The sequence below is a fragment of the Cyrtonyx montezumae genome, unplaced genomic scaffold (genome assembly GCF_038088225.1).
Source record: "Cyrtonyx montezumae isolate F1298 unplaced genomic scaffold, pur_monq_1.0 scaffold_15, whole genome shotgun sequence".
Classification (NCBI taxonomy): domain Eukaryota; kingdom Metazoa; phylum Chordata; class Aves; order Galliformes; family Odontophoridae; genus Cyrtonyx; species Cyrtonyx montezumae.
Window position 1 is genome coordinate 3,719,193 of NW_027071881.1, and position 24,897 is coordinate 3,744,089.

The following is a 24,897-nucleotide window of genomic DNA, read 5'->3' on the forward strand; positions in this document are numbered from 1 at the left end:
TTTTCTTCTGGGGCTGATACTGTTGCAGCAGGGAATCCCCAGAGTGGGGCCAGGGAGCCGCATTTCCCACCCCATGGTCTCGCTGACCCATGGCCAATCCTTGGCCATCTTGGGGCTGTGCTCTCTGCAGACCGACTGCAGTCACTGGTTATTGTACTAACTGACTGCTAACAGTTGCCCTGAACTGCTTAATTATGGGCAGGGCTGACAGCTGGTTCCTACAGAAGTCCATTTTTGATTGCTCCCAACTTTGTCAAACTTTAACTTTCGGAGCCCGGGGATCACTGTCATGCTCCCTTCCAGGGCCAGCCCCCAGGACGAGGGCTTGAAGGAGAGATGCTCAGACACTGCCTGAAGAAATGAGATCCCCCCATCCCTGCAGGAGCCCGAGGAGAAGTTGGGTGGGTCTTTGGGCATCCTGGTGGGGGACAATCAGCCCATGAGTTGGGACTGGATGGGCCATAAGGTCCTTTCCATCCCAACCATTCCCAACGTTGTGTCACACAAAAGTTCCATAATAACAGGTGGGATTTATTCTCCCTCAGGCCCTGCAAGGAATCAGAAAGCAGCACAAGCCACACATAGAAGAAATACAGCTTTCTCCCCCAAAAGCTCTCAGGAGGCAGACAGCAGCTGGAAGCCACAGGGCACGGAGCTGCTTCCTGCAGGAGGGGCCGGGGGGGCCCAGCTCACCGCCGGAAAACCGAATTTAGAGCATTGGAGAGCACAAAGCTGCGCTTCCTCCGGGCCCTCCGCTCCGGTGGGATGTGCGAAAGGCGTTCTATAAATAAGTGCTCGGATAAATAAATGAGGCTGAGCTCCTCCCATGGAGGGAGCTGCTTCCTCCTGTCCAGAGACCCAGCAACACTCCCAGCACGGGGAGCTGGAGGCATTGCATAGAACATCCCATGGGTGTGGGATGGCTTACTGAGATGGCTTTGGGGCAGCCCTGCTTGGGTAGATGGGTGTGGATGTCCCATCCCTGCACACCCCCAGGGTCAGGTGGAGGAGCTGTGAGCACTGCTGGAGCTGTGGGTGTCCCCGTGCACTGCAGGCAGTGGGGCCAGGTGGCCTTTGGTCGCAGAACAGCAATGCAAAGGCCCCGTGTTGGGCAGCGGGGACCCACTTCCATGGGGCACCACGAGGGACCAACGCTGGGGCAGAACCACTGCTCCTCTCGTGGGCTCCCACGGAGCTGCTGTGCTATGGGCACAGGAGCCCCGCCACGGGGTGACACGGCCGTGCGGTGACAGCGGGGCTGTGCCACGTGCACACTGCGTGCTGCGTTCAGGATACGGCTCAGCAGCGTCGTTTTGATGGGGGGGTTCCCTCTGGCACCGGGATGTCCCCATCTCAGGGTCGGCTGCTGGGGGTCACCAGCAGCACTTGGGGGGGCGGGGGGGGGGAAGGGTTCCCATGCAGCGCTTTGGTGCCGCTGAAGCCTTCCTATGTCTTCCAGCATCAGACTGAGCAGCGGGGAAGCGGCTCTCTGCGGGGAGATCCTCTCCCCAGCTGTTTCCTAAAACTTTGCGATGAAACCCACGGAAGCGGCGGACCGCGGGGCGGCCCCGGGGGAGGCGGGGGAAGCGGCACTGGGGCGGGGCGGGGGGCGGACCGGAGCGGGGCTCCCCTTCCCCGGAGGTACCGACGGAGCCGCGGTCCCCGTGTGCGCTCTCCGCGCGTCCCCGTTCCCCCCCGTCCCCGCGTGGGGCATGGAGGCAGCGCACAGCGTGCCGGTGCGGGACGTGCTGAGCCGCTTCGGGGTGGCCGAGAGCTGCGGGCTCAGCCCCGAACAGGTCCGCCGCAACCGGGAGAAGTACGGCCCCAATGGTGAGTGAGCGGGGGCACCTGTTGGGTAGGGAGGGGTGGGTGGAGGGGAATTAGCGGCGGAGGGGTTAATTCGGCGGTTCCGCTGCGTGCGGGAGCGGATGAAGTTCGTCGCGGCCGGAGGGGACGGAGCGGGGATGCGTGCGGCTTCTGGAGGAGCGTCGGTGGGAAAATCGGGGACGGGAGCGCTCGGTGGGGACCGTGCGGGGCTGTGCTGCTGGGGGCACGCGCGGTGCCTCGGGGCGGAGTGCTGCCCCGGATCGGAGCAAGTTGTGGGGTCTCCTTTCTGCTTCATCCTACGGATAGGGAAAAAGCTCCGCTTGTCAGACGGACCCCGGGCTGCGCTTCCTCCCGCTGAGCCCCCAGCAGCAGCGCGGTGCTCCCAGCGCTGACCCCGTACCCCGGCAGCAGCCCCGAGCACCGCGCATCCCACCTGCTCCCCGCCCCGGCTGCGTTAGGAGCGGGCAGCCGCAGCCCCACCCCGTGAGCGGGGAGCCCTCCGCTTCGGGATTCTTCTGCTTTGAGGCTCAACGTCGCCCCCAGACGGGTACCCCAGCGCTGGGGATGCTGCCCCGATGGGACCGCTCCCGTTTTCCCCGCTGGGTCGGTGATGCAGTGCCCCGCAGTGGGGTCGTGCAGCGGCAGCGCGGTGCTTCTCCCCTGTTTGCCCAGGTGAATCATCCGTGCTGAGTCAGGCCCAGCGCCGTGTGACGTAGGTGCGAAGCAAAGGGCTAGCGGTGGCAATTCGTTTTTTGTTTTTTTTTTTTTCTGTTCCCCCCTCCCCCCTTCCAGCACACACACACACACACCTCTGCAAGCAATGGCTCCGTCTCTGTCTCACCGTGCTCACCTCTGTCTGCCATGCAGCCTTTGCTTCAGACCCTGTGTTGCTGGCACGCTGCTGGTGTGTGAGACCAGCTGTCCTGTGGCTGCAACTTAATCATCCAATTATCATTAACGTTTTGCAAAACCGTAGAATCGTTTGAGTTGGAAGGGCCCCTGAAAGGCCACCTGGTCCCACTGCCTGCAGTGCATGGGGTCACCCACAGCTCCACCTGACCCTGGCTGTCTGCAGGGACAGACACCACTGCCTCTCTGGGCAAAAAGAAACCCTCTGTGGCTTGTTAGTTTTACTTTAAAACCTTGTCCTTAGGCCAACAGACCTTCTTCCAACATGGTGGAGCTCACAGGTTGTGCTGTGGTTGCAGGAAACAGTGCTTGGGCGCCCGGTTTGGGAGAGCCCGCTGGGGTTGTGGTGTGGGACAGCACAGTGACCATAAAAGTGGATCATGTTAAATGGCATTTTAATTTGAATTTAAATTAAATTTCATCAGCAGAAGCACGAGGCAGTTGGTGTCTTGCTTGTGCTTGCCTGGAGTTCAGAAGGGGGAAGAAAACCCCAATCTCACAGCTCAGGGCAGACCTGCAGCTCCAGTGGTCCCATTTTCATTCATTCATTTCCTTCTAAACCTGAACCAAACTGCCAGCGGTGCCATGAATCACAACCTGACACACATCAACCCCCTAAAAACCATCTTTAGACACATGCTGGGGAGCTGCTTAAATCCCCTTCTGACTTCTTATTTCTGGAGCTGATGCATTTCAGAGAAGGAGCTGCCGAGCTCTGACATCAGATGAGAAGCACTAATGCCCATGGATTTTTATGTATATGTGTGTGTATATGTATATTCTTGGGGTGTTGTGTTCTTTGGGAGCCCAGAATGCTGTTTGCAGCCCCACTGCCCGCACTGCAGGAGGAAGCTGATATTTAATATCTGCAATTAGCAGCCAGGCAGCCGCTGCAGATTGTGCAGGGCTCTGGGCAGACATTTCCGTGCTCCGAGGGCTCGCCTCCTCAATACTGCTGATGTTATGCATGCGCATAACTTTCTTTGCCCCATCAGTAACACAACCGCGTGGCAGCGGGGCCGGGTGCTGCAGCATAGGGATGTTGCCCTCTCCTCACCCCCCACCCCCCCCAGCTCAGCACAGAGGTGATGGCTCCGACCTGTTCCCAACCGTAAGGAAAAAAAGTACGGGGAGATGAAATTTCCCATTTCACGCTGCAATGGAGAGGAGAAGAGAGGAGAGGAGAGTGGCGTTTTGTGACTCATCTCGCTCCGCTCTGTTCCTCTGCGCATCGCCCACCTTTTCCACCCCCGAAACACACGCTCAGCAGGCTGATTCACAAACATGCTACGTCTTCTTTTTGTGTTGTTTTATTATTTTTTTTTCCCTCTTCTTTTCCTCCAAATCGCTTCCCTTAGGGGCGATGCTCGGGTACTCCAACAGCACAACTGCACGCTCCCATCGCTGGCCCATCAGAAGCACAGGTTTGGATCCAACGCCGTCCTCCTCTTGTGTTCAGAAAGCCCCACATCCCCTCATTTTGCTGCTTGGGAGGGATGCAGCATAGCTGCACCCACGAGTGCTGCCTTTCCCTGGGGTTTGCCCTTGGGCTTCCCCTCACCCCACATTCACACGTGTGATATCGCTCACTTCCATTTCCACGCTCAGAGTACAGTTGAGGTGTTGCTTGCACAGGAGATGCTCAGTGCAGGTCAGTGCTGCTTCCACAAAGCATTCAAATCTCCCAGAACACCTCAAAAAGCCAAATACAGCCCAGCACGCACTCAGCTTCTTTTTTTCCACTGTTTCAGATGAACAGAGCCTTTGGTCCACGTGGTGCAGTTCTTGCTGTGCAGCCACACGCCTGTGGCTCTCACAGCTGCTGCTCTCTGCACGTTTCCATCTTCCCCCAGACCCAACTCTGAGCTGTTCCGATGCGTTTCTGTGGTCACCTCTCCTGGGGTAAATCCCAAACACCTGGTGCTGGGCTCACAGGGCCCTTAATGCAGATGTGTGGCACCCCTACATCCATATGTTACCCTGCACATGGTGCACCCCCAGATCCAGATGTTGTTCTGTCCCATGACACTTCTTGAGATGATGTGATGCTTTTTCATATGTCCTTATGATGCTTTTCCCTATGTTTTTCCTATGCTCGGGCCCCTGGAGGAGCCAGCTTTGATTTTTTTCTGTCATATCAGTGTTGGCACGTTGTGGTGGGACGGTGATGCTCCACCAAAGTGCCTCTTTTGAGGGTTATTCGCTGTGAGCATGGCACACTGTGCCATTACCCAGCTAGGATCTGGAGGGGACGCCCCCACAGGGAGCCCCACATGGGGAATTTGGGGCATGCTAAGTCCTCTACAGCACCCCATCCTCACCGAGGCTGCGCAGAGCATCACAAATGAGTCAGTGGTTGATGGTTGGATTGGATGATCTTGACAATCTCTCCCAACCTGAACAAGTGTGTGATTCTGAAGCTGTGAGCAGCGGCATAAAGCACACATTGTGAGTGGGAAATCATGGGGGCAAGTGCCTGTTTTGTCTTTTTCCCCCCAAAACCTGGGGGTAAAAACAGATCGCTGCTGCTGGTGTGGGGATGGGGACAGGTTGGGTTCACCGGGTCCAGCACTGCCCACAGCTCAGCATGGCAGACCCCTTCCCACCTGCTCTTACTGCCGTGCCTGTGATGTTTTGGTGCTTTGTGACTCACCGTGCTATTTCTCGACAAACATCTCACGGCCGTAGCATCGCAGGAGGGAACATCCAACAGCAGCCTGCCTTAAAAATACGCGCACGCTGAAAAATAGAAAAAGCAAGAATTGAAAAACAAATACAGATGAACCGACCCCGATGCTCGAGCCCACCGCTCGCCGCTGCTGTCGCGTTTTCCAGCAGGTAGGAGCAGGAGGGGCTGGGAGCGCTGCTCAGCCGGAGCCAAAGGCAGCAGAGCGGGCTGCGGTCGCGCTGAGTGTTTCCATGACGCGAGCGGCCGCCGGCGTGGGTGTGTGCGGTGCAGGGGGGGCTCGGGGCGGGCGCTGCTGGGGGGCATGGCCCGGGGCTGGGAGCCGTGAGCTGAGTCCGCCGAGTTTTGCTTTTTTGGGCTGAAATCTTGAGCGATACCGCGTGTGCCTCGGCGGTGCGTTTGGGTTCGCGGGGAGCCCCGGTGGCTGAGGTCCGGATGCTTACCGTCGTTCCAGAAAAGCCTTCCCGCCCCCCCCCCCCCAAATTTATGTTATTCCATTTTAGTTCTTCCTTCTGAAATCCGTTTGCTTCCCTGCTCAGCCCCACCTGCTGCAGTGCCCTCATTGCCCCGGGCATCCCTGCAGCCCATCTCGGTAGCAGAGCACCGTGCCCCGAACCTCATCCAAACCCTCAGATGTCAACCTCCGGCGTCTGCGGCATAGATGGATGCGCTGGTGCAGATGAACTCATTTGATTGTTTCCCCAGCCCCCATCTGCAAGTCGCCGTGGGACACCTGTTGGCCCTGAGATCCATTATGGGAGGGGGGGGAACCAAATTAAGGGATGTTGCTGCTCGGTGCTGCGTTTCGGGGAGGAAATCCGCTCTGTGCTCGCGCGTCCCCGGGGTTCCTCCCCGCGTGTTTGTGCCTCGGGTGCTTCCTGTGTTCAAACAGCGCTGGGGGGGAAGGGTGGGGGTGAATGGGGACCGGCAGGCAGGGCTTGCTGATACACCCAAGTGGAAGGGTTATTGTTTTTTATTTTTTATTTTATTTTTATTATTACCGTTGTTATTTTCCCAGACTTTTTTTCCCTACTTTTCCTTTCTAACACCTCCCTTCACTGCGGGAGGAGTGCAGCGCTCCCCCCAAGAGCCAAATCCCCAGGATTTTGCCCCAGAATCACAGCAAGGTGGAGCCCCTGGTGCCACTACCTGCCTGCACTCCTTTCCTTTCATTTCCTTTCCTTATTTTTTTTTTTTAATTTTCCATTTTGTGACCTCCGAGTCAACAGAAGGTGCTAAAATAAGGAAAATGTGGTGAGCGGTGGAAAAAGCCAAACAGAGCAGCTCTGCTGCAGGGGGGCCCGGGGGGGGCAGTCCCCTGTAGCAGTGCATGCTGTACACACTGCATTTTTTCTGTGCTTTTTCCCTTTCTCGCCTCTTCTTGATGTGTGTGGACATCTGGACCCTTTTTAGTGATAGCTTTATAGACCTCTCCGTGGATTTTCCCTTCCAACCAAACTGTTCTATGCACACCCGATGTGAATATGTCGTATACATATGGGAAAAATATACATATCTATATAAATTTTGGTCCCCTGCATGCACACACTATACGCAGTGGGAAGTAAATCATAGGAAAAGGAAATGTGACTGATGCTTCCAGCTCTCCACCTTGCTGCAGGGCTGTCCCATCCCTGGAGGTGCCCCAGGCCATGGATGGGGCTCTGGGCAGCCTGAGCCCATGGCAGGGATTGAGGTTGGGTGATCTTTAAGGTTCCTTCTAACCCCATCATTCTGAGTATCATCTCTTCCCCAGGAGCAAGTGCATCTTATGTTGAAAATGCACCCTGGTTTCACTTTCAGCCTATCTCATTCTCAGCCCATCTCATTTTCTTACTTTTCACCCCAATAACCCATTTCTTCTGTGTTTTAGGGAACGGAAAACCCTTTGAACACATTTCCACCTCACTCTTCCCCAAATCTCACAGTGTTCAGCCTAAAGGCTCAGTGCAATTTTCAGCACTAAATGCAGTTTTCGACACCGAATGCCCTCTCCTGGGATACTGAAATCCTTCCACGGCTCTGCATGGGCTGAGCCAGCACCACGGGCCACAGCTGAAGCTCAGCACTGCAGTGTGGTGTGTTTGCTTTCCTAAGCTGTTATCCTAACATTATTTAATCCTAAACGTTATTAAATTTGATGCTGCTGGGTGTTGGATGTGCTGGCTTGTGCATGGTGCAGTGTGCCCAGAGGCGTTGCAGAGTTGGAGTTTCTCTTGCTGTGGGTTGGATGGTGCTTTGGTTTTCTGCACATTTGCTGAGATTTTGGCTCCAGGGCATTGCTGTGGGGGTGGTGGCCAAGGGCACAGACCAAGAGGATGAGAATACCATTCTGTGCCAAAAGAAGCCAATTAGGAGCAACCACTGAAGCATCACTGGGAAAAGATCTGAAAAATAAAAAAGGTTTTAGGGCAATAAAATGAATTGTGTAGTGTGAGGAAGAGGGTGGCAGAGTGCCCTGCTTCGAGCTTGGAGGAGGGAGGTGATGGTGTTGAGGCTTGGGGGCAATCATGTGAGAACAGTCCTCACCTTAAGTTTTATTTTATCCAAGCTCGTATGCCTGTATTAATATTATTATTATTAATTCCCCTGAAGCTGTTACTATTTAAATTCAGATTTTTAGCTTTTCCACCCAGGAGACGGAGCGGGAAATTCTTTCCACTGCGTTGGTGCAGGAGGGAACAAAACACTCCTTTCAGTCGCTCGCATCCTCCCTCCGAGCCGGGGCTGTGTGCTCCCCCCTCCCGCTGCCTGGGGACCCTATGGGACCGCCTGGGAGGGGACAGGGGCTGGGGCCACCCCAGGCCAAGGGACCCCATTTTCCCCCAAACATAAGACACAGGACACCGTGTGTTATGGGGCAGCTGCTCTATGTAGGATTCTCATGCCATGCAGTGTTTAGGGATGGGCTATTCCTATGAACAAAGGAAGGAGACTTTGGGGTAGGATGGGCAGGATTGTCCTTATTCCTTAACCCTGGGCTGTGGGACTGATGCTGCAGGGTGAGCTTTGGGGGAAGTGTTAGGATCCCTGATTATAGCAGAACAGGTAGGGTGAGCATGCCCAGGGCTTGGCTTATGGGGCCAGGAAATGGGGACAAGAGCAGCATCCTGGGCAGGTCAGAGAGCGAGCAGAGATCAGGCAAAGTGAGGATGAGCTCGTTGGCTGAATTCTGCCTGCACCCCAAAATTACATTCTTTTGTTTGAATTACATGGATGGTTGGGGTTGTCACCCCCAAAGAGAAGATTTTCTGCCTCCTGTCTATGCTCCAACCTTTGGCTTTGCCACTAGGGCAGCCCCAACACGCACGCATGGCTGCATTTCCTTTTTTAACCTTCTGGGACTTTTTTGGGGGTAAATCCACCAGCTCAGCTCAGCAGTGCCCAAATTCAACCTGAGCTCTCTCTGTCACAGCCAGCAAGATGCGACACAACAGAGCTCTCCCATATAGGTTCAATGTGGTGCACTGTGGGGACAGGGACCCAGAGCTGGGATGTGGGCTCGGAAGTTTGGCTGCTTCCAATAACAACGTGTTCTGCACCTGAAGGATCCCAGAGCAGCTCTGTTTTGTGTCACAACAGGACTGCTGTCCCAGCTGGGGATATTTTCGGGTTTTTCTTAGAGAATTGGATGCGTTGCTTGTTTTACCCATCCATTTCTCCTTCATTGCATATGGAAAAATAAATAAAAGGAAGAAAATAATTTTAAAAAAAGCACAAAAAAAGAGTTTATAACATAGAAATAAGGCTGGAAGGACATTTCTTGGAGGTGTTGGGGTCCGCCGACCCCCTTGCCTGTGTGGGGCCGCGTGGTTGCCCGTGGGACGTTCCCCATCTCTCCTTGCTTGGCAGCAGGCACGTTTCCCATGAGTAAAACCTGATTTTATCCCGAAACATTGGGGAGATGGTGTTTTAGCATTCACCACACAAGGTGTTTGTGGTGGGGATCGGAGCGTGCCCTTCAAAGAGTTCCCTAACACAACTCCAGCATCGCCCTGCTGCCTCTGACTGCTGTGCTCTGACCCGGAACACAGGGCAGGATGTCCCTGCAGGTGGTGGCACCTGCATGGCCGTGCCCAGGTGTCACGTGGATGGAGGTGGGAAGAGATGTCTCTTACAGAGGTTTGCTCTGCTCTCAGCATGCTCAAATTGGCTTTGTTCCCAAGAGTTGGGGTTGGTGATGGTGGCAGCAAGCCCCGTGCAGTCAGTGGGCTGCTGGCTTCCTCCTGGCCTCACATCACCCATTTTCATGTTGGCACCTGCAGAGCTCATGCAAAGTCCCCGCTCTGCATACAGCTCTGGGGCTGCTCCATGCAAATGATGTACGGGAGGACTGCAGACAGCGATTGAGGCAACTGGGACAGGATGGGAGCTGGGAGCTGCCTGGCCCACAGCTCTCAGCCTGCGCCCTTACAGCATAGTGGGGATGAGAAAAGGGCAGCAGGGCTCCCGTGCCCTCGTTTGGGTGGCAGGACTGGAGGAGGAAGCTGGGGGTGGGGAGGAAGCTGGGTGCAAAAGGGAGAAGAGCAGCTTCCTCCTGTCACACTCTGCACAGTGCTTGAGCTGCTGAAGTCACTCCAGCGATAGATTTTTCTGTTTTCCATGAGCATAACACCAGGCATGTCACACAGTGCATGCTCCTCGCAGCGGCACGCTTCAGAGCATCGCTATTTGGGAGGGACGTGGGTTTGCAAAACCCCACAGCAAGAATTTCTGCCAGCAGTTTGCAGTGAAAATGCATGCAGGCTTCTTGCTTTCGCCATTTTGCTCAGCAGAGGTTGCTGGGTTTGCTTTTTGCTATGTTTGTTTGTGTTTTGTTGTGTTGTTTTTTTTCTCTGCATGAAAATAGACCATGGAAAGCAGCCAAGTTGTTTCTCTTCCTGCTCGGGCAGGTGGTACCCTCATTGATGAGCCTCAGTGATGGCTCTACTGATCATAGAATTGTAGAATGGTTTAGGTTGGAGGGGACCTTACAAACCATCCAGTTCCAACCTCCTGCCATGGGCTGGTTGCCCCCCACCAGGTCAGGGTGCCCAGGATCCCATCCAACTCAGCCTTGAACACCCGCAGGGATGGGGCACCCACAGCTTTCTGGGCAGCCTGTTCCAGTGCCTCTCTATTGCTGTCCCTTTTGATACGGGATAGGATCAATCACTACTGACAGTGCATCACCATTGTGGCACTTCAGGCACGGCTTTGGGGCCGGGTTGGCTGGGCATAGTGCAAGTTGGGTGCTGTGAATCCACCCAATGGATTCAGGAGGACAGCTTGGACCAGCCCAGCATCCACTTTGGGTTCCTTTCTTAGGAAGCTGGAGGCTGAAAAATACAACTGAGTGATAGGAAACATAGTCAGGAAGATATGGGCCCTGGTGGGGCTGTGGTGAGTCTCTGGCAGTGCATCTAACGGGGTGCGTGGGCCTTCCTGTCCCAGATTTGGAGACAGCATCTCCTGCAGGCACTGAGCACTTTGTAGGGTGGGCATTTTTAGGCAAGCTGAGTGCAGGAATAAACACTGACGTTTAATAAACACCATTTGCAGCAGAAAAGTGACATTTCCCGGCACAGGAGCACCTGCTGCCGTTTGTGTGATGTCAGACTTGGAGTTCTGATCATCATCTTTCTTCATGCAGGGATGTGCACAAAGGAAGCTGTGGTTTGGGGTACTCGATGGACTGCTGGGGTGTAAGGAAGGGTTTGCTGCTGTGCTCCTAATTCACTAACTAATCTTTTTCTTCTTTTTCTCCCCATGTCTTCCTTTCCTTCCTGCTTGTTGGGCTGCGGGTGGAACCCCATAGAGCTCCCTGCAGAAGAAGGTGAGTCGTGGGGCAAGACAGGATGGGGAAGGCTGGGATGGAAGGGGAGTGTTTGGGATCCTTTCTTTTAATCTTGGTTTTAATCCCGGGGCAGTGGGGCTAGCAGCAGAGCCTTCCCTTGACAGAAGGGTTGCCACATGGGAGCAGAAACACAGAGGATTTGGCCAGGAGCAGCTTTGCTGCAGCAGGGGATGGTGCCATGGGTGCTGGTGACCCCAGTTACCTGCCCACTGCGGTACTTGGAGCACTGACAATGCTTGGGTTTGTGTTTTCCCACCAGGAAAGTCCCTCTGGGAGCTGGTGCTGGAGCAGTTTGAAGATCTTCTGGTCCGCATCCTTCTGATGGCAGCGTTCCTCTCCTTTGTAAGTACTGCAGGCTCAGGGCTGGCGCAGCCCCAGTGGGGCTGGAGGAGATGCGGACCTATATCCTGTGCTTAAAGATGTGGTGTGTGAAGGAGCATCAGATTTCCATCAGCACTGGTGAAATGGACCTTGTTGTTTTGTTCTGGGGACGGAGGAATGTGGGTGTTGGATGAAGGAGATGTACCAGCAGTGCAGTGATTGTGCAGGGCTCAGTGACAATACTGCGCATACCTCGGAGATGAGACGCTATGATTTTTTCAGTAATGCTGAAAGCCATACCACCACCTCCTGACTACACCAGAGATGGAGGCCCAAGGGCACCAGTTCTATCAGCTGAGCCCCAGCATTGCTGTTCAAAGTGAATGCCAATGGCACGAATTAAATTAGAAACCCTACAGTCATCTGCATGCCTTGAAGCTTTGCCACTGCCAGATTCTTCTGCTGTGGTTCAGTGATAGCTTGGCAGCCTTGATTCCTTTCATTCAAGCAATCCATGCTGAAAAATTCATGTCAAGCTGTTGCAGAAGACACAGCTGGATGGTTTTTCTCAGTTTGTTGAGACATGGTTAGTGGGCACAGTGGTGATGTGTTATGGATGGACCAGATGATCTTGATGGTCTTTCCCAACCTTAATGTGATTCCATGATTCCATTTGGACAATAGTCTGTCCTCCCCCATGCATTCAGCTTGTGACTTTCCACACAACCTGCAGCTCTACTAAATTAGGAGACAGGCAGGGAAGTCTGGAGATGACTTCTGCTCCAAGAGAAGAAGGATCAGACCTACCCGTGTTATTACTCATGTAGGGTCTGGCAAAACTTTTAGCAAGGATCACCAATGGTGGAAACATGTAAGAGGGGAACCAAGTCCTTCAATAACCTTGCTGTTTTAAGTTTCAGTCATTACAACCTGTCTCCACTTTGCTGCTTTCCAAACCTTGACTCGCATGGGCAGTTCATTTCCAGCTGCACAACAGATTTTGCTGTTCTGGAGCCCAAAGAGCCTATCTTGATCTCCCTTCTTTGTTTTTACTCTCACTAATTTATTTTCTGCACTGTTTCTCATCTAGTATGTGTCCTTGCACCTCTCCATGCATGAAGGTTAAAATATTTAGGGGAAATTGCTTTGTGTCTTTTCCTTGGAAGTTTTGGAAAGTAATGATGGCAGCCCAAGGGTGGCTTCCCTGCTTGGAGAAACTAACATCTCTTCCTGAAGCCCTTCTACTGCTGCATGGAGGCATTCACCTTTTGGATTAGAAATGAAAATCCAATCTGTTGTTCCATGTATTATTATTTTTTTGTTCTTCCTCAGGCCTGGCAGTGTTTTGGCTGCAATTGTGGGCACTGCCCCTCTCCTGCTGCTTGCCTCCTTCCCATCCTATTGGCACAGATAAGCAGGGATTGGGCATCCCAGGGCAGGCCCATGTGCTTTGGGCAAGAGTTTTGTGTACGGCAGGCACAATGCATGGATCTGGCTTTACTTTTAATCACAGCTGATGTGATGGGAATGGCACTGGAAGGAGCTCCTGGTAGGGTCTGGCTGGTGCTACCGCCATCTCAGACATTTCCTTTTCTGCAGCTTGTCTTCAGCGTCGAGGAGATGCTCCAAGCATCTCTACTCACTCTTTCCCAGCAGGAGAGAGGATTCGTGTCACCAGTCTCCCTGAGCCCATGGCACTGGTGATCCTTTCCATCCTCAGTAATGCAGGGAGGCAGTGTGGGATCAGATGAATTCAGTGTTCGTGTGTTTAGCAAAGCCAACTTTGTGAGCAACGCTGAGTAACTGCAGCATGAGCTCACTTAATCTTGAGGCCTTGGAAATGCTCAGCAACAGCAGTACCTCGCTGGCCAGGTGCTGGTGTGGTCCTTAGTTGCAGTGCCTGAGCATTGCACCCTATGCTCACTGAGCTAAAATGGGGAGTGGTTCCCACTGGAGTTTTTGGGGATGAGGTTGCATTGTTACCTTTGTAGTGAAATCAGTGCATGGAAGCCTCTCTCCAAGATGGTCTTTAGCTTGGTTTGCTCACTGCTTCCCTTGGGAGCTGCTCTGCTAGGATGTATTTCCCACCAAGCTGGAGAAATACTTATTTTTTGAGTGCTGCTGCTCAGGGCTTTTGCCAGTATGGTGGTGAATCTGCGTCTCGTGTCTCCTCCTTTCAGCTGCCTTAGTAACCAGCTGACCAATTTCATTTTAGTAATTTTTTAAAATGTATTTCTATTTGGTTCAAAAATAGGCATTGCCTCTCAATTTCCCAGGAAAAGCAGACTCTGTTACTATCTCTGCTGGAGGAAGGGCTGAAATGCTCACCCTTGCCTTAGTATGCATGTGGAAGAGAACCAGAAATACACGAGCTTTTTTTAGCTGAATATAAGAAGATGATTTTTCAGTTATTAAATGGTGAACCCTGGCAGTGAAACACTGGGACTAATAAGGCAGTAGGGTGTATGGGAACTGTTGAATCACGGCCTGAACCACTGATTGGTCACCTGAGGTGAGCACCGAGTCAGCCATGGGGGCACAGGTGAAGGTGATATACCTGTGTGAGTGGAAGGGGTGGAGCCTGGCTGCACCTCTCCCAAACCCCATTTAAGGGCTGACCACCACCAGGGAAGGATCTTTTCTTGGAGATCCCTCCTGCATGGAGTCTACAGCGAGCCTTTATCATCCTAAAGGTGATCCACCTTCTTTTGCCTGCTATTTGTGTACCATCTATATAGACCTACTGAAATATACCATCTTCTATACTATTTTTGAGCACCATCCTTGGGGATTATTTACCCTACAATGGGACATGGGGAGGCTTACAAAATCTCATAGTGGTGATTTTAGAGTGGCACATCCCAACCAGCTCAGGGTCACTGCTGTTCTCCATAGGCTGATCCTCCCATGGGCTGTGCCTGGGCCTGCAGTGGTGGCAGCACTGGTATTGGCTGCATGAGCCATCTCCTGCTGGACCAAGTTGTGCAACACTAATTTCAAACACTAATTTCAGGATCCTATTTCATACAGACACAACATTATGGATAAAGGTTTTAGGGCTAGCATCGTAAACCCTGTCAGTCTGAGAGCATTGGGTGGCTGCACATCCATGGGAAAAGAGAACAGCTAGGGTAAGGATGGAGGTCAGAGCCCTGCAAGATAAAACACATTCCCAAAATAACACGCAGTGATCTGTTTGCTGGTGAGATGTCATCTGCTCAATGGGAGAGCAACACAAACCTCTGTGAAAAGGTGTGGGGTGCTGGTGCTCACTGTGGCGGAGCAGCCAGGTGTTGTATTGACACAACACAAGTCAACAACCAGTTAAATGGAGTGAAAATATTTGTGTGTGTGTTTTGTTTGCATTATGGTGTTGGATCATAGTGGGGTGGAGAAGGGGGCTGAAGGTTGTGAGGAGCTGCAGTCAGTCTCTGCACTGTGTTGGCTACCTTCTCTGTGGAGTCTTGTAATGTTGGTGCTTGTTCTTTCAACTGTGCTGTGTTCCTTCTCTTCTTGTGCCCCTAGATCCTGGCCTGGTTTGAAGAAGGAGAAGAGAGCACAACAGCCTTCGTGGAGCCCATTGTCATCATCATGATCCTGATCGCCAACGCTGTGGTGGGTGTGTGGCAGGTAAGGGGCAGTCCTTGAAGGTCTTCGCTCTGTGTGATTGGAACTTCAGTTGAAGGTCTGGTGGCCTCTTGCTTTTGGAAGCTCATTACTAAAGGGTTCAGTTCTGTGTTGGCTGTATTCCCCTGTGCCTGCTGTGCAGATAGAACAATAGAATCATTAACATTGAAAGAGACCTCTAAGATCATCCAGTCCAACCATCAACACCAGCAAAATGCACACTAACCACGTCCCTCGGTGCCATACCTGCAGGGACAGTGACTGCATCCCTTCCCTTGGCACCACCTCTCCTTCTGAAAAGATATTATTCCTAATATCCAACCTGGGCCTCCACTGGTGCAACTTAAAGCCCCTAGGCTCTTTTCTTCAGTCTCATTTTGACTGCTTTTGTAGTTTTGAGTCCCAGCACTTTTAACTTGTTTGCCATTCCAGTGTACACTGCTTGCCTTCTGGCCATGGTCCAAAGATCTAAGAGGTTTCCAGGCCCTCTTGTGACTTAATGCAGCAGAGATCATCTCACAGCAAACAGGAGCAGCTGGGGAAGATGCAGAACTGGTCCCAGCCATGGTGCAGGGATGGGATATGGGTGCACCCATGGCTGCTGTGTCGAGGATCTGCCAGTTGGACAGCCCCACTGCCTCAGCTCTGCTCCTCTGCCCGTAGGAGAGGAACGCTGAGAGTGCCATCGAAGCTCTGAAGGAATATGAGCCTGAAATGGGGAAGGTGATCCGTGCCGACCGCAGCGGGGTGCAGCGCATCCGTGCCCGTGACATCGTCCCTGGGGACATCGTGGAGGTGGCAGGTAGGGCACTGTCACTGCAGTGTGTGAGGTGGGAAGGAGCCAAGGAATGGGATGGGAACGTTGGCAGGAGGGTGGCACGCTCATGGCTCCTGGTTCCAGTAGAGCAAGAGCATGTCCTCAAGAGATGGGGTTTCCAGAGGGAGGAGCTTCCTTCCATGTTTCTCATTGAGCTCATTTTCTGGATTTTGACATCACAGGTCCCCTCTGGTTCTTCTCTCTGGGTTTGCACTGCATTATGGATGCTTCAACATTTCCTACCTGCCTCGCCAGTATAGGGAAGCAGTGCATTCTGCTTATCCTGTGTTGCTTGTGTGTTTAACTATGCTGTAAACCCCCAGAGCCCCTATGCTAATTCTCTCCTTTCCTCCTCATGGCCCTGCTAGTGGAAACAAGTTGCAATCCTTCCTACCCTGAGCCAGCATGCTGTTATTTATGTCTTCCAGTTGTACTTCGGCTGGAAGATGCACGTTAAAATAGTGCACAGAGGCTGAGGTGGAGGAGCTCCTGCACTGACTCCAGCTCTGACCTGGTCCTGGGATCTGCAGAAGCTCTTAGGGATGAGGGACAGACCTGTGACACCCAGGACGGGCTCCAGGCTGTGGATGGCTCTCATAAGCTCTCCAGGCACAGTTCCTTCCCATTCGCTGTCCCATGAGGGCAGTGCCATTGCAATGCCAAAACACCATGGTGTCCAGCACCCATCTGCCAACTTGCCCCAGATCAAGCACTTGTTGCCTACCCATCACCCATGAAATATTACTTTTTAATGGCACTGCCAGTTTCATAACTGGAAAAGAAAGAGTTGAGCTGTTTACTGGAGGAGATTGCAGATTATTAGGAAAGTAATTAGAAAACGTTGGGTTTGGGCAGGTTAGAGCAAGGGACCTGTCAGGCTGTCTGAGGAAGTCAGAGGGTGTGATGGAGATGCTGGCAGGAGGACTGTTACCTCACGGCTTGTGGGAGTGCACCAGGAGCAGTGGCTTCAAACAAGCAGTGTACATCTGTGTCCAGGTGACATCCCAGAGATGGCAGTGGTAGTGCAGGCAGAAGGAGCAGCTTCTCTTCATGTGTTCAACGCAACATATTTGGCAGCAGGGATCAGAGAATCTGCTATTTCACTACAGACAGCAATATGCTTTCAGGACAAGGGGTAAAACATCACCAGTTCAGCTTGCAGACACCCCCAAACTTCTTCCTGTACAGAATTTGCAGCACTGCTTGTCCCATAACCTACCGGAAGAGCTGGTGTGGGATATCTGTCCTGCCATGTAAGGTTATCATGCTATCTACCCTTGAGCAGATGCTACCCCCATTGCACCAGCACTCCGGGTCTCCTTAGATGCTGTCAGCAGATTGTGAGCCTGCAGGCTCCACTCATGTTTTGCAAATCCTTTCTGCCTTTCCCATGGGGGAGGAAGAACCATTTGCTTCTTTAGAGCAGCTCCAGCTCCCTCGGGCGGCTGCAGAGCCTCTGCAGGAGGAAGTCTGGGGGTGTCCGCAGGTCCCTGTGTTTACCATCCAAAAGCAACAGCTGGATTATACAGCTGTGCGATGGAGCAGTGCCAGGGCAGTCTGGCCCCAAGCTCGGGAGGGTTTTATGAGCCTCGGGAGGAAGCGCTCCTTAAAATCTGGGATTGGAGATGTTTGGTCGCAGCCAGGCCGGAGCGTTGCGCAATGCGATGTGAATTGTGGCTCTGCTGATCTCAGTATTTCCGAAAAGCGGTTGTGCTCAGGCGATAAGGGAGCATGAGGAAGAGCTGTGACGTGCCAAGAATCTGCGAGGAAGAAACCCAGCCGGAAAGCAGTTTTCAACAGGTTTTGTTGTGTGCTTTTTTTTTTTTTTGGTTGTTAATGTGTGCCATGGTGGGCAGCAAACAGTGGCTGTCAGTCAGCCAGGATGCTTCCGCCCATGATTGCTGGACCGGGTTACCCACAAATAACTGTTTGTTCTGGTGATGAAAGGCCCTGGAATGGTGTCTTGGGGCTTCACTGTGCCCTTTCCCCAGCCCCTGGTTGAGCTGCTCTGTTCTTTTCCTTGCAGTTGGTGACAAGGTGCCAGCAGACATCCGCATCATAGAAATCCGCTCCACCACGCTGCGGGTTGACCAGTCCATCCTCACGGGTATGTGCAGATGCGTGGAAATGCCAAAGGTAGATGTGCCCTCTGTCCACTGCCAGGAGTGAAATTGGGCTGGCACTGAGCTGAGCATTTTGCTGGGGTGAGAAATGGGTGGAGGAATGAAATGTAGGGCTTGGTGGAGGCTCGGTACATCATTCAAAGCTCTGCTAAATGCTAGGTGTGGGGCATTCCCACACTATGCCCATGGTTTCTTGAGGGGTTCCCAGTCCCACCATGCAGCCATCACATGATGACCACTAGTGATCGAGCTGCTGCAGTTCAAGTAGTGTTTGGACAACGCTCTCAGGCATAAAGTTTGGGGTTTTTGTGGTCCTTTGTGGAGCCAGAGGTTGGGCTTGATGCCCCGTGTAGTTCTCTTCCACCTTGGGATATTGTGTTATTCTATGATCTCCCTGTTCTTGTCTTGGCAGGGGAGTCCATGTCAGTGATCAAACATGCCGACCCCATCCCTGACCCCCGTGCTGTCAACCAGGACAAGAAGAACATGCTTTTCTCTGTAAGTCCTCACCTTTCTTGTGGTTTTGTAGAACCAGGCAAAGAGATTGAGAACATGGGAGGTCTGTGGGCAGCTGCATGCACAAATCCCAGATATGTAAAAACGGTCCCAGATCCACAAAAATGGAGACCTGCTTCCATGGAATTTAATTTGAATTGTGGCACGTGTCACTCTTAGACACACCGGGTAATCTCATCTGGTTTTGTATCTCATAGGGTGAATTACTGTTGGGGAAACGGTTTGAGGTTGAACCTGGGGCTATTGAAGGTTGAGTTTTCTCTTTGCTCACATTCCTTTGGACGTAAGTCAACCCTGAGAGGGACAAGAGAACTTTCAGGTGTCACCAGCTGCTTTGTGATGGGTTTATGTCAAGTCCAAAACAGCCCTGGACTGGATAAAGTCAAAACTGTCCTCCCATCATAGAGTGGAAGAAGGACAGGTTCCCTGGGTGCAGTGAGGCTCTTGAAGAATCAGAGCACTAGAAGGGCTCTTGGCATTTAACATCTCAGCTGGGAGGGCTCCTTATGGCTGATGGAATTTGGGCCTGGAGATGAAGTTCATTCTTCTCTAACAAAGTCAGATCCAGGGATTGTGCGTGAGTTTGGGTGAGCAAAGTCTCGCCCAGATTTTAGCAGATGGAGAACCCAGGAAACCCAATGCCTCATTTTCTTCTCAAGAAGATCTTAAGATCTGATATGCCCCTTTCACAAGAAGCAACCAATTTCCCAGCTCAGGCTGAGAGGTTTCATGCCTATACACTCACTCTACCCCCTTCCATCCCTCCCAGGGCACCAACATCGCAGCTGGGAAAGCTGTGGGGGTTGTCATTGCAACAGGGGTATATACAGAGATTGGGAAGATCCGAAACCAGATGGTGGAGACAGAGCCTGAGAAGACCCCCTTGCAGCAGAAGCTGGATGAGTTCAGCCAGCAGCTCTCCAAAGTGATTTTCCTGGTGTGCATCGCTGTCTGGGTTATCAACATCAGCCACTTCAGCGACCCTGTCCATGGTGGCTCTTGGTTTCGTGGTGCCATCTACTATTTCAAGACATCAGTGGCCTTGGCGGTGGCTGCCATCCCTGAGGGCCTCCCAGCTGTCATCACCACGTGCCTGGCACTGGGCACCCGACGCATGGCCAAGAAGAATGCCATCGTGCGAAGCCTGCCCTCAGTGGAGACGCTGGGGTGCACCTCTGTCATCTGCTCTGACAAGACCGGCACCCTCACCACCAACCAGATGTCTGTCTGCAGGGTGAGTGCAGGGCATCTGGGGGCCTATCTCATGGAATCACAGAATGGCTTAGGTTGGAGGGGACCTCACTTAGATCTTCTAGTTCCACCTCCTCTGTGGGTCAGTTGACAGCCACCAAATCAAGCTGCCCAGGGCCCATCCAGTTTGACTTTGAATGCCTCCAGGGATGAGGCACCCACAACTTCTCTAGGCAGCCTGTTCCAATGCCTCACGCCTCCTGAGTAAAAAAAAGTTACTGTACTGGGAACACTGTCATGGTGTGATGGGGATTGATGTCTCCACCAACCTGTTGCGATTTTCAAACTTGTTTTGTCCTCATGCAGGCGTTGCGTTTTGCTCATTAGGAATTCCAAGATGAGCATTAAGACATTTTGTTTGACAGGGTAGGAGCTTCCTTCCAGCCCAACAAGGGCGTGAGGAGGTATATGACTTATCTCAGTGTGAGGGTAATTAGAAAGCTCACTTTTTCATCTGCTTTTCTGAACACACCAGTGTGGAGTTGCAGATTTGCAGACTTGTTTCAGGGCACCCTCTCCATGAAGCATCTCTTCTGGCTGGTATTAACACAGCTTCTGGAGAAGTCAGTGTGGTCAACACCTTTTCTGTTCTCTTGCCTATTTTCCTTCTGTTTTAACCAAACTGGTGAGAAATTCCAGATCACACAAAATTAGAAAACTGGGATCTGTGAGGCCAAAGTTGGAGGGTCAGATTAAGGTTTGGATCCAGCTGTTCATGGTGGTTTGTTAGGAAAGACTGGGCCATCCCAGTGCTTCTCAGTTTCCCCATTATTCCTCAGGAAAGCTTTTTTTTCATGAGCCTGGCGCATCAGTTTTATAGGAGAACCATGGAAAATATGTCACCGAGGGAAAAAATGGCCCTGGCCACCCTCCCTGCTCTCTGAAAACCGGGTACTGAAGCAGCAACCGGCCACAAGCTTTGATTTGCTCAGCGCAAGCCACAAATGACTGGAAATGTCTGATGTTTTTGCCCTGTAAATGATTTACAAGGAGGCCCTGCTGGAACAAGGGGCTGACGGGGCTGTCCGTGTTTCACACGAGCAGGAGGCTCCCATGGGCCCTAAGCAAACGATGAATACATAAGTAATATAGATAAAAATAAATAGTGATGGACAAGCCCAGCTTCTGAGCACAGAAATAGTTGTTAACGTTTAACCCATTCCTGGGGCCGGGGTGTGCAGTGGGACGCAGGTGTGTAGATCCCACGTGTTTGTGCTTGGAGCCTGAGCTGACCACGTCTCCATGTGCCAGACACCAGCCCTGGGCCTGCTGGAGATGATGGCACTGTGGTGAGGCAGTCAAGCCACAAACCCACTCAGCAAATCAGTTGAAAGCTGTGGTTTGTATTGCTCACCTTTTGGGTTGCTTGGGCTCTCTGACTTCTAAACCATTTGATACTCTTCTAAGATCAGATCATCCACTCTGTGGCCTAAGTGCTGTGGTTTTTCCAGGTTTTAGTGAGGGTTTTGATGTTGTCCTCTCACAGCTTTGCACTACTACTATGAGGGAGATTTGGGCTATAAATTGGGAAAAACCTCTTTACCAAGAGGGTAGACACTGCAGTGGGCTTCCTAGCAAGGCAGTTGATGCCCTGTGCATTCGGATGATACTCTGTTTTAACTTTGGGTCTGCCCACAGTTGTCTGACAGTTGGACTCAATGTTCTTTTTAGGATCTCTTACAGCTGGAACTCTTGTTCTACTCCACTCCATTCTACTCATCGTGCTTACAAAGAACATAGAACACCCTCTTACACACCTTACATCAATTGTGGAGGACCATAAGGACTATGGCTTTGACTACTGTGCCACGATTGAGCAGTTCTGTCTCTGTAGAACAACCCCTGTCAGTTCTTTCTTGATGCCTGGCATGCTTAGGGTTTCCCAGTATCACTGGCTTTTGTTGGGTGCTGTTACTTGGGGCCTCCTCTGGCACTGGAGGAAAATGACACTGCTGCATGGGTTGGCTGACGGGTGAATGACGTTGATTACAACCTTCTACACTCCAGACAGCTCTCCTGCCTCTCCTGCCTTTTGATGACTGCTTTTATTTAAAAAATATCACAGAAAAGATATATAAATGGACACCTATCACTTGCATCGTGCCCCTTTTCTGCTTGGAAATTTGCAGAAACATCACCCAAAAAGCCTGCAAATCCCCTTGCAATGTTCTGCTCATGAAAGCTAGGAGCAGGCAGGAAATCTGATGTAAACTCTGTTTGCTGTGGGTTCCATGGCACCTATTTTGAATAGGCATGGAAAAATAGAGGGCGTGGAATGATTTTTTTTTTTACTTTTTATTTTCCTTTTCTAGTAAGAAAGTTGCTATTGTGGAAGTGCTGATTATTTTGTGGCTGTGTCTGAAAACAAAAGAGCCCGTATCAAGCAAAAACACCAGTGGTGGGGGTGGATGATTTCAGGACTTTTGATAAATACAAGTCCAGTCTGCATTTCTGAGCATGGGAGTCTGCTTTCTGAAGGGGCCAGGAGGTGTTGACTCAGTTGCAGGCCAATGGCATTGGACTTTTTGAAAAGATGCAAAGTATGGTCCCCTTTCAGAAATCCCTTTTGGTGCTGTCTCAGACTGGGTGCTGCATTGCTGAAGCCTCTGACTTAAGAAATTTCAGTCACTCTTTGCTTCTGTTTCAAGTGTCTGACTCAGTTGCCCCAAGGAGATGTATCTTTGGGCTCTTTATTGAGGTCTGTTGGGTGTCAGTGAGTGGCTGGAGGATCCATGTCTCTTCTGCTGCTTTTTGCTATGTGCTTTTCTTCAAATCCCCTCAAGGATGCTCAGAGGAGGGCTCAGAGAACAGAGATGGGTGAAACAATGCGGAGGTGCTGTCCCCAGGAGAATGTGCTGATGCTCTGCCCTGGGACAAATGTCACAGCAACTGGCATCCTAAGTGCAGCTGTGCCTTAATGATGGGTCATGGGAAGGTTATAATTAATTAAATTTTCTGGAAATGAAGGGTAATTGTTCCTGCGTCGCTTTCACAAACCACCAAGCTGTGGAGTGAGGAAGGCATTGCTGCCTCCTGGCTGGGAGCATGCATTCCATCCAACCAATGTTATTTGTTAATTGGGCTGCTTTTTGCCTCCAGCACGGGTCATAAATAACAATTAGCAGCATTGCTGTGCCCTCATCCTGGCCAGGTCAGGTGCTGATGATGATGCTGATGGTGCTGGTGGGCTGTGCCAAGAAGAGGCAAGGGGAGGTGGAAAGAGGAGGATTTTTATTGCATGTTAATTCCTTTTGGTCTCATTGCTCTCACTGTAATGGCAAGAATGGGTCTAGAAGGTGTTTGAAAGGCAAAAATTGCTCCAAATTAGAGCGTGTGGGACTTTTACAACTCTCTGGGGTTTTATTAACCAAGCTGCAACCTGGGGAAAGCGCAGCACGAGCTGGTGGCTGGAGGCCAGCTGGGAAGGGGGGCTCGGGGTCCTGTGGCTGGCCAGATCCTGTCCCTCCTGCTGGGCAGCAGAACCCCAGCCCTGCTCCAAGAACAATACTGGCAGCTGCTTAGAAACTGCCCAGGCACTGCTCCTCTGCAATGGAATAAGAGGAACTGGAGGAGGCAAATGTGGAAGCTGGGAGTGGTGCATGCCAGAAAATTGCTGCCTAACTCCTCATGTCCGTCTGTCCCTTTGCAGATGTTCATTATGGAGAAGGTGGAGGGTACCGAGTGCAGCCTGCATGAGTTCAGCATCACTGGCTCTACTTATGCCCCCGAGGGACAGATGTGAGTACAGTACCCTGTGCTGCAGGGCGCAGCTGGTGGCTGCACAGGGAGACCCAGTCTCACCGCTTTAGCTGTGGACAAATTTGGATATTGGAAATCAGTTCATGGCTGCACTGAGTATTTCACATGGAGGAAAGCAAAAAGCTTCTTTGTGCTCCCCATCATTTGTCACTGTGGGAAGGTGCTCCCTGACCTGTCCTTGCCACAGCCCTCTGTGCTCATCCGTGCAGTGATTGCACTTCACTGCAGCTTCAGAGTTAATTTTATGAATATTTATACAGCCGATTTGATCTTTCCATAAGAGTCTCCATTAAAATGTGAGACAGGTCATAAGCTGGCATTAATGGGTGCTTTTCAGTTCTGTAAGGACTGATGGGCTGTGCTTGTCTGCTCCCTCCTGAGCCTGGAGTCTCCCTTTTTTCAAGTTCATTTGCAGCACCTACCCAGCAGCACTTCTACCTATGCCTTCCCCACTGTGGCTGTCCCTTCCCAGCTCTGTATAGGGCTCCACATGCTGCAAAAGCCATCCCCACTGTTTCTGCCTTCTCAAACACCAAAACGCAGCCTGAAGTGCTTTCATCCCTGTGCAAACAGATTTTTCAGATTTTCTTGGCCGCTCCCTGTTTTCCGCTCCTGAGCTGTAACAAGGGCTCCAAAATGTTCTTTCCATTGGGAACCAGCAGTGGAATAAACTGATCCTAATAAATGCCTGACAAATTATTTTTCCAGCAAGCAAGCGAGTGGCTGAGTTTGCACAGCTCTAACCTGCAGTTACCTCTGCTGGGGTCTGGATTAGTGTTGTTTTATCCCAAAATGTGCCTGGCTATTTTCCCCACGGGGCAGCGGGTGGCTGGGGAGAGGAGCCTGGTCCTGCAGCTCCTCTGGACATTGAGCACATGGAGACCCTGGGGTTTCTTTGCTCCTTTTCTGGTTTATCATCATCATAACCATCCCTGGAGGTTTTCGAGGAAAGGGTGGAGTGGCACTGAGGGTCATGGTTTAGCATTGCCGTGGGGATGGGTTGATGGTTAGACTTGATGATCTTAGTGACCTTTTCCAAACTAAATGATGCCATAACCAGCCGTTAACAGCCCCTGCTTTGATGACCCAAGAGGAGCAGAAGGTCCGTAGGACACAATTTCCAGTTGTCATGGTTTCTCTGCTGCCATTTTTATTCTGGGGCACTTCAAGAGTTCATTTGCACCACGTGTTATTTCATCTGCATGCAGTCCTGCTCCGTTTCTTA

At 51.8% G+C, this 24,897-nt stretch overlaps 1 protein-coding gene across 5 annotated transcripts in view; it reads left to right on the forward strand.

The window, feature by feature from the left end:
• The first annotated feature begins 1,688 nt into the window (after nt 1-1,688).
• ATP2A3 (ATPase sarcoplasmic/endoplasmic reticulum Ca2+ transporting 3) overlaps nt 1,689-24,897 on the forward strand; it is a 33,556-nt gene continuing 10,347 nt past the window's right edge. For 3 of the 5 annotated variants that reach the window (XM_065731740.1, XM_065731736.1, XM_065731737.1), the window contains exons 1-9: nt 1,689-1,830; nt 11,220-11,237; nt 11,518-11,600; nt 15,105-15,209; nt 15,870-16,008; nt 18,050-18,130; nt 18,559-18,644; nt 19,432-19,896; nt 23,563-23,651. In XM_065731740.1, the coding sequence (XP_065587812.1) occupies nt 1,713-1,830; nt 11,220-11,237; nt 11,518-11,600; nt 15,105-15,209; nt 15,870-16,008; nt 18,050-18,130; nt 18,559-18,644; nt 19,432-19,896; nt 23,563-23,651 (1,184 nt within the window). In that variant the 5' untranslated portion in view covers nt 1,689-1,712. The remainder of the gene's footprint in view (nt 1,831-11,219; nt 11,238-11,517; nt 11,601-15,104; nt 15,210-15,869; nt 16,009-18,049; nt 18,131-18,558; nt 18,645-19,431; nt 19,897-23,562; nt 23,652-24,897) is intronic. The other 2 variants (XM_065731738.1, XM_065731739.1) reach the window with 1 other exon arrangement.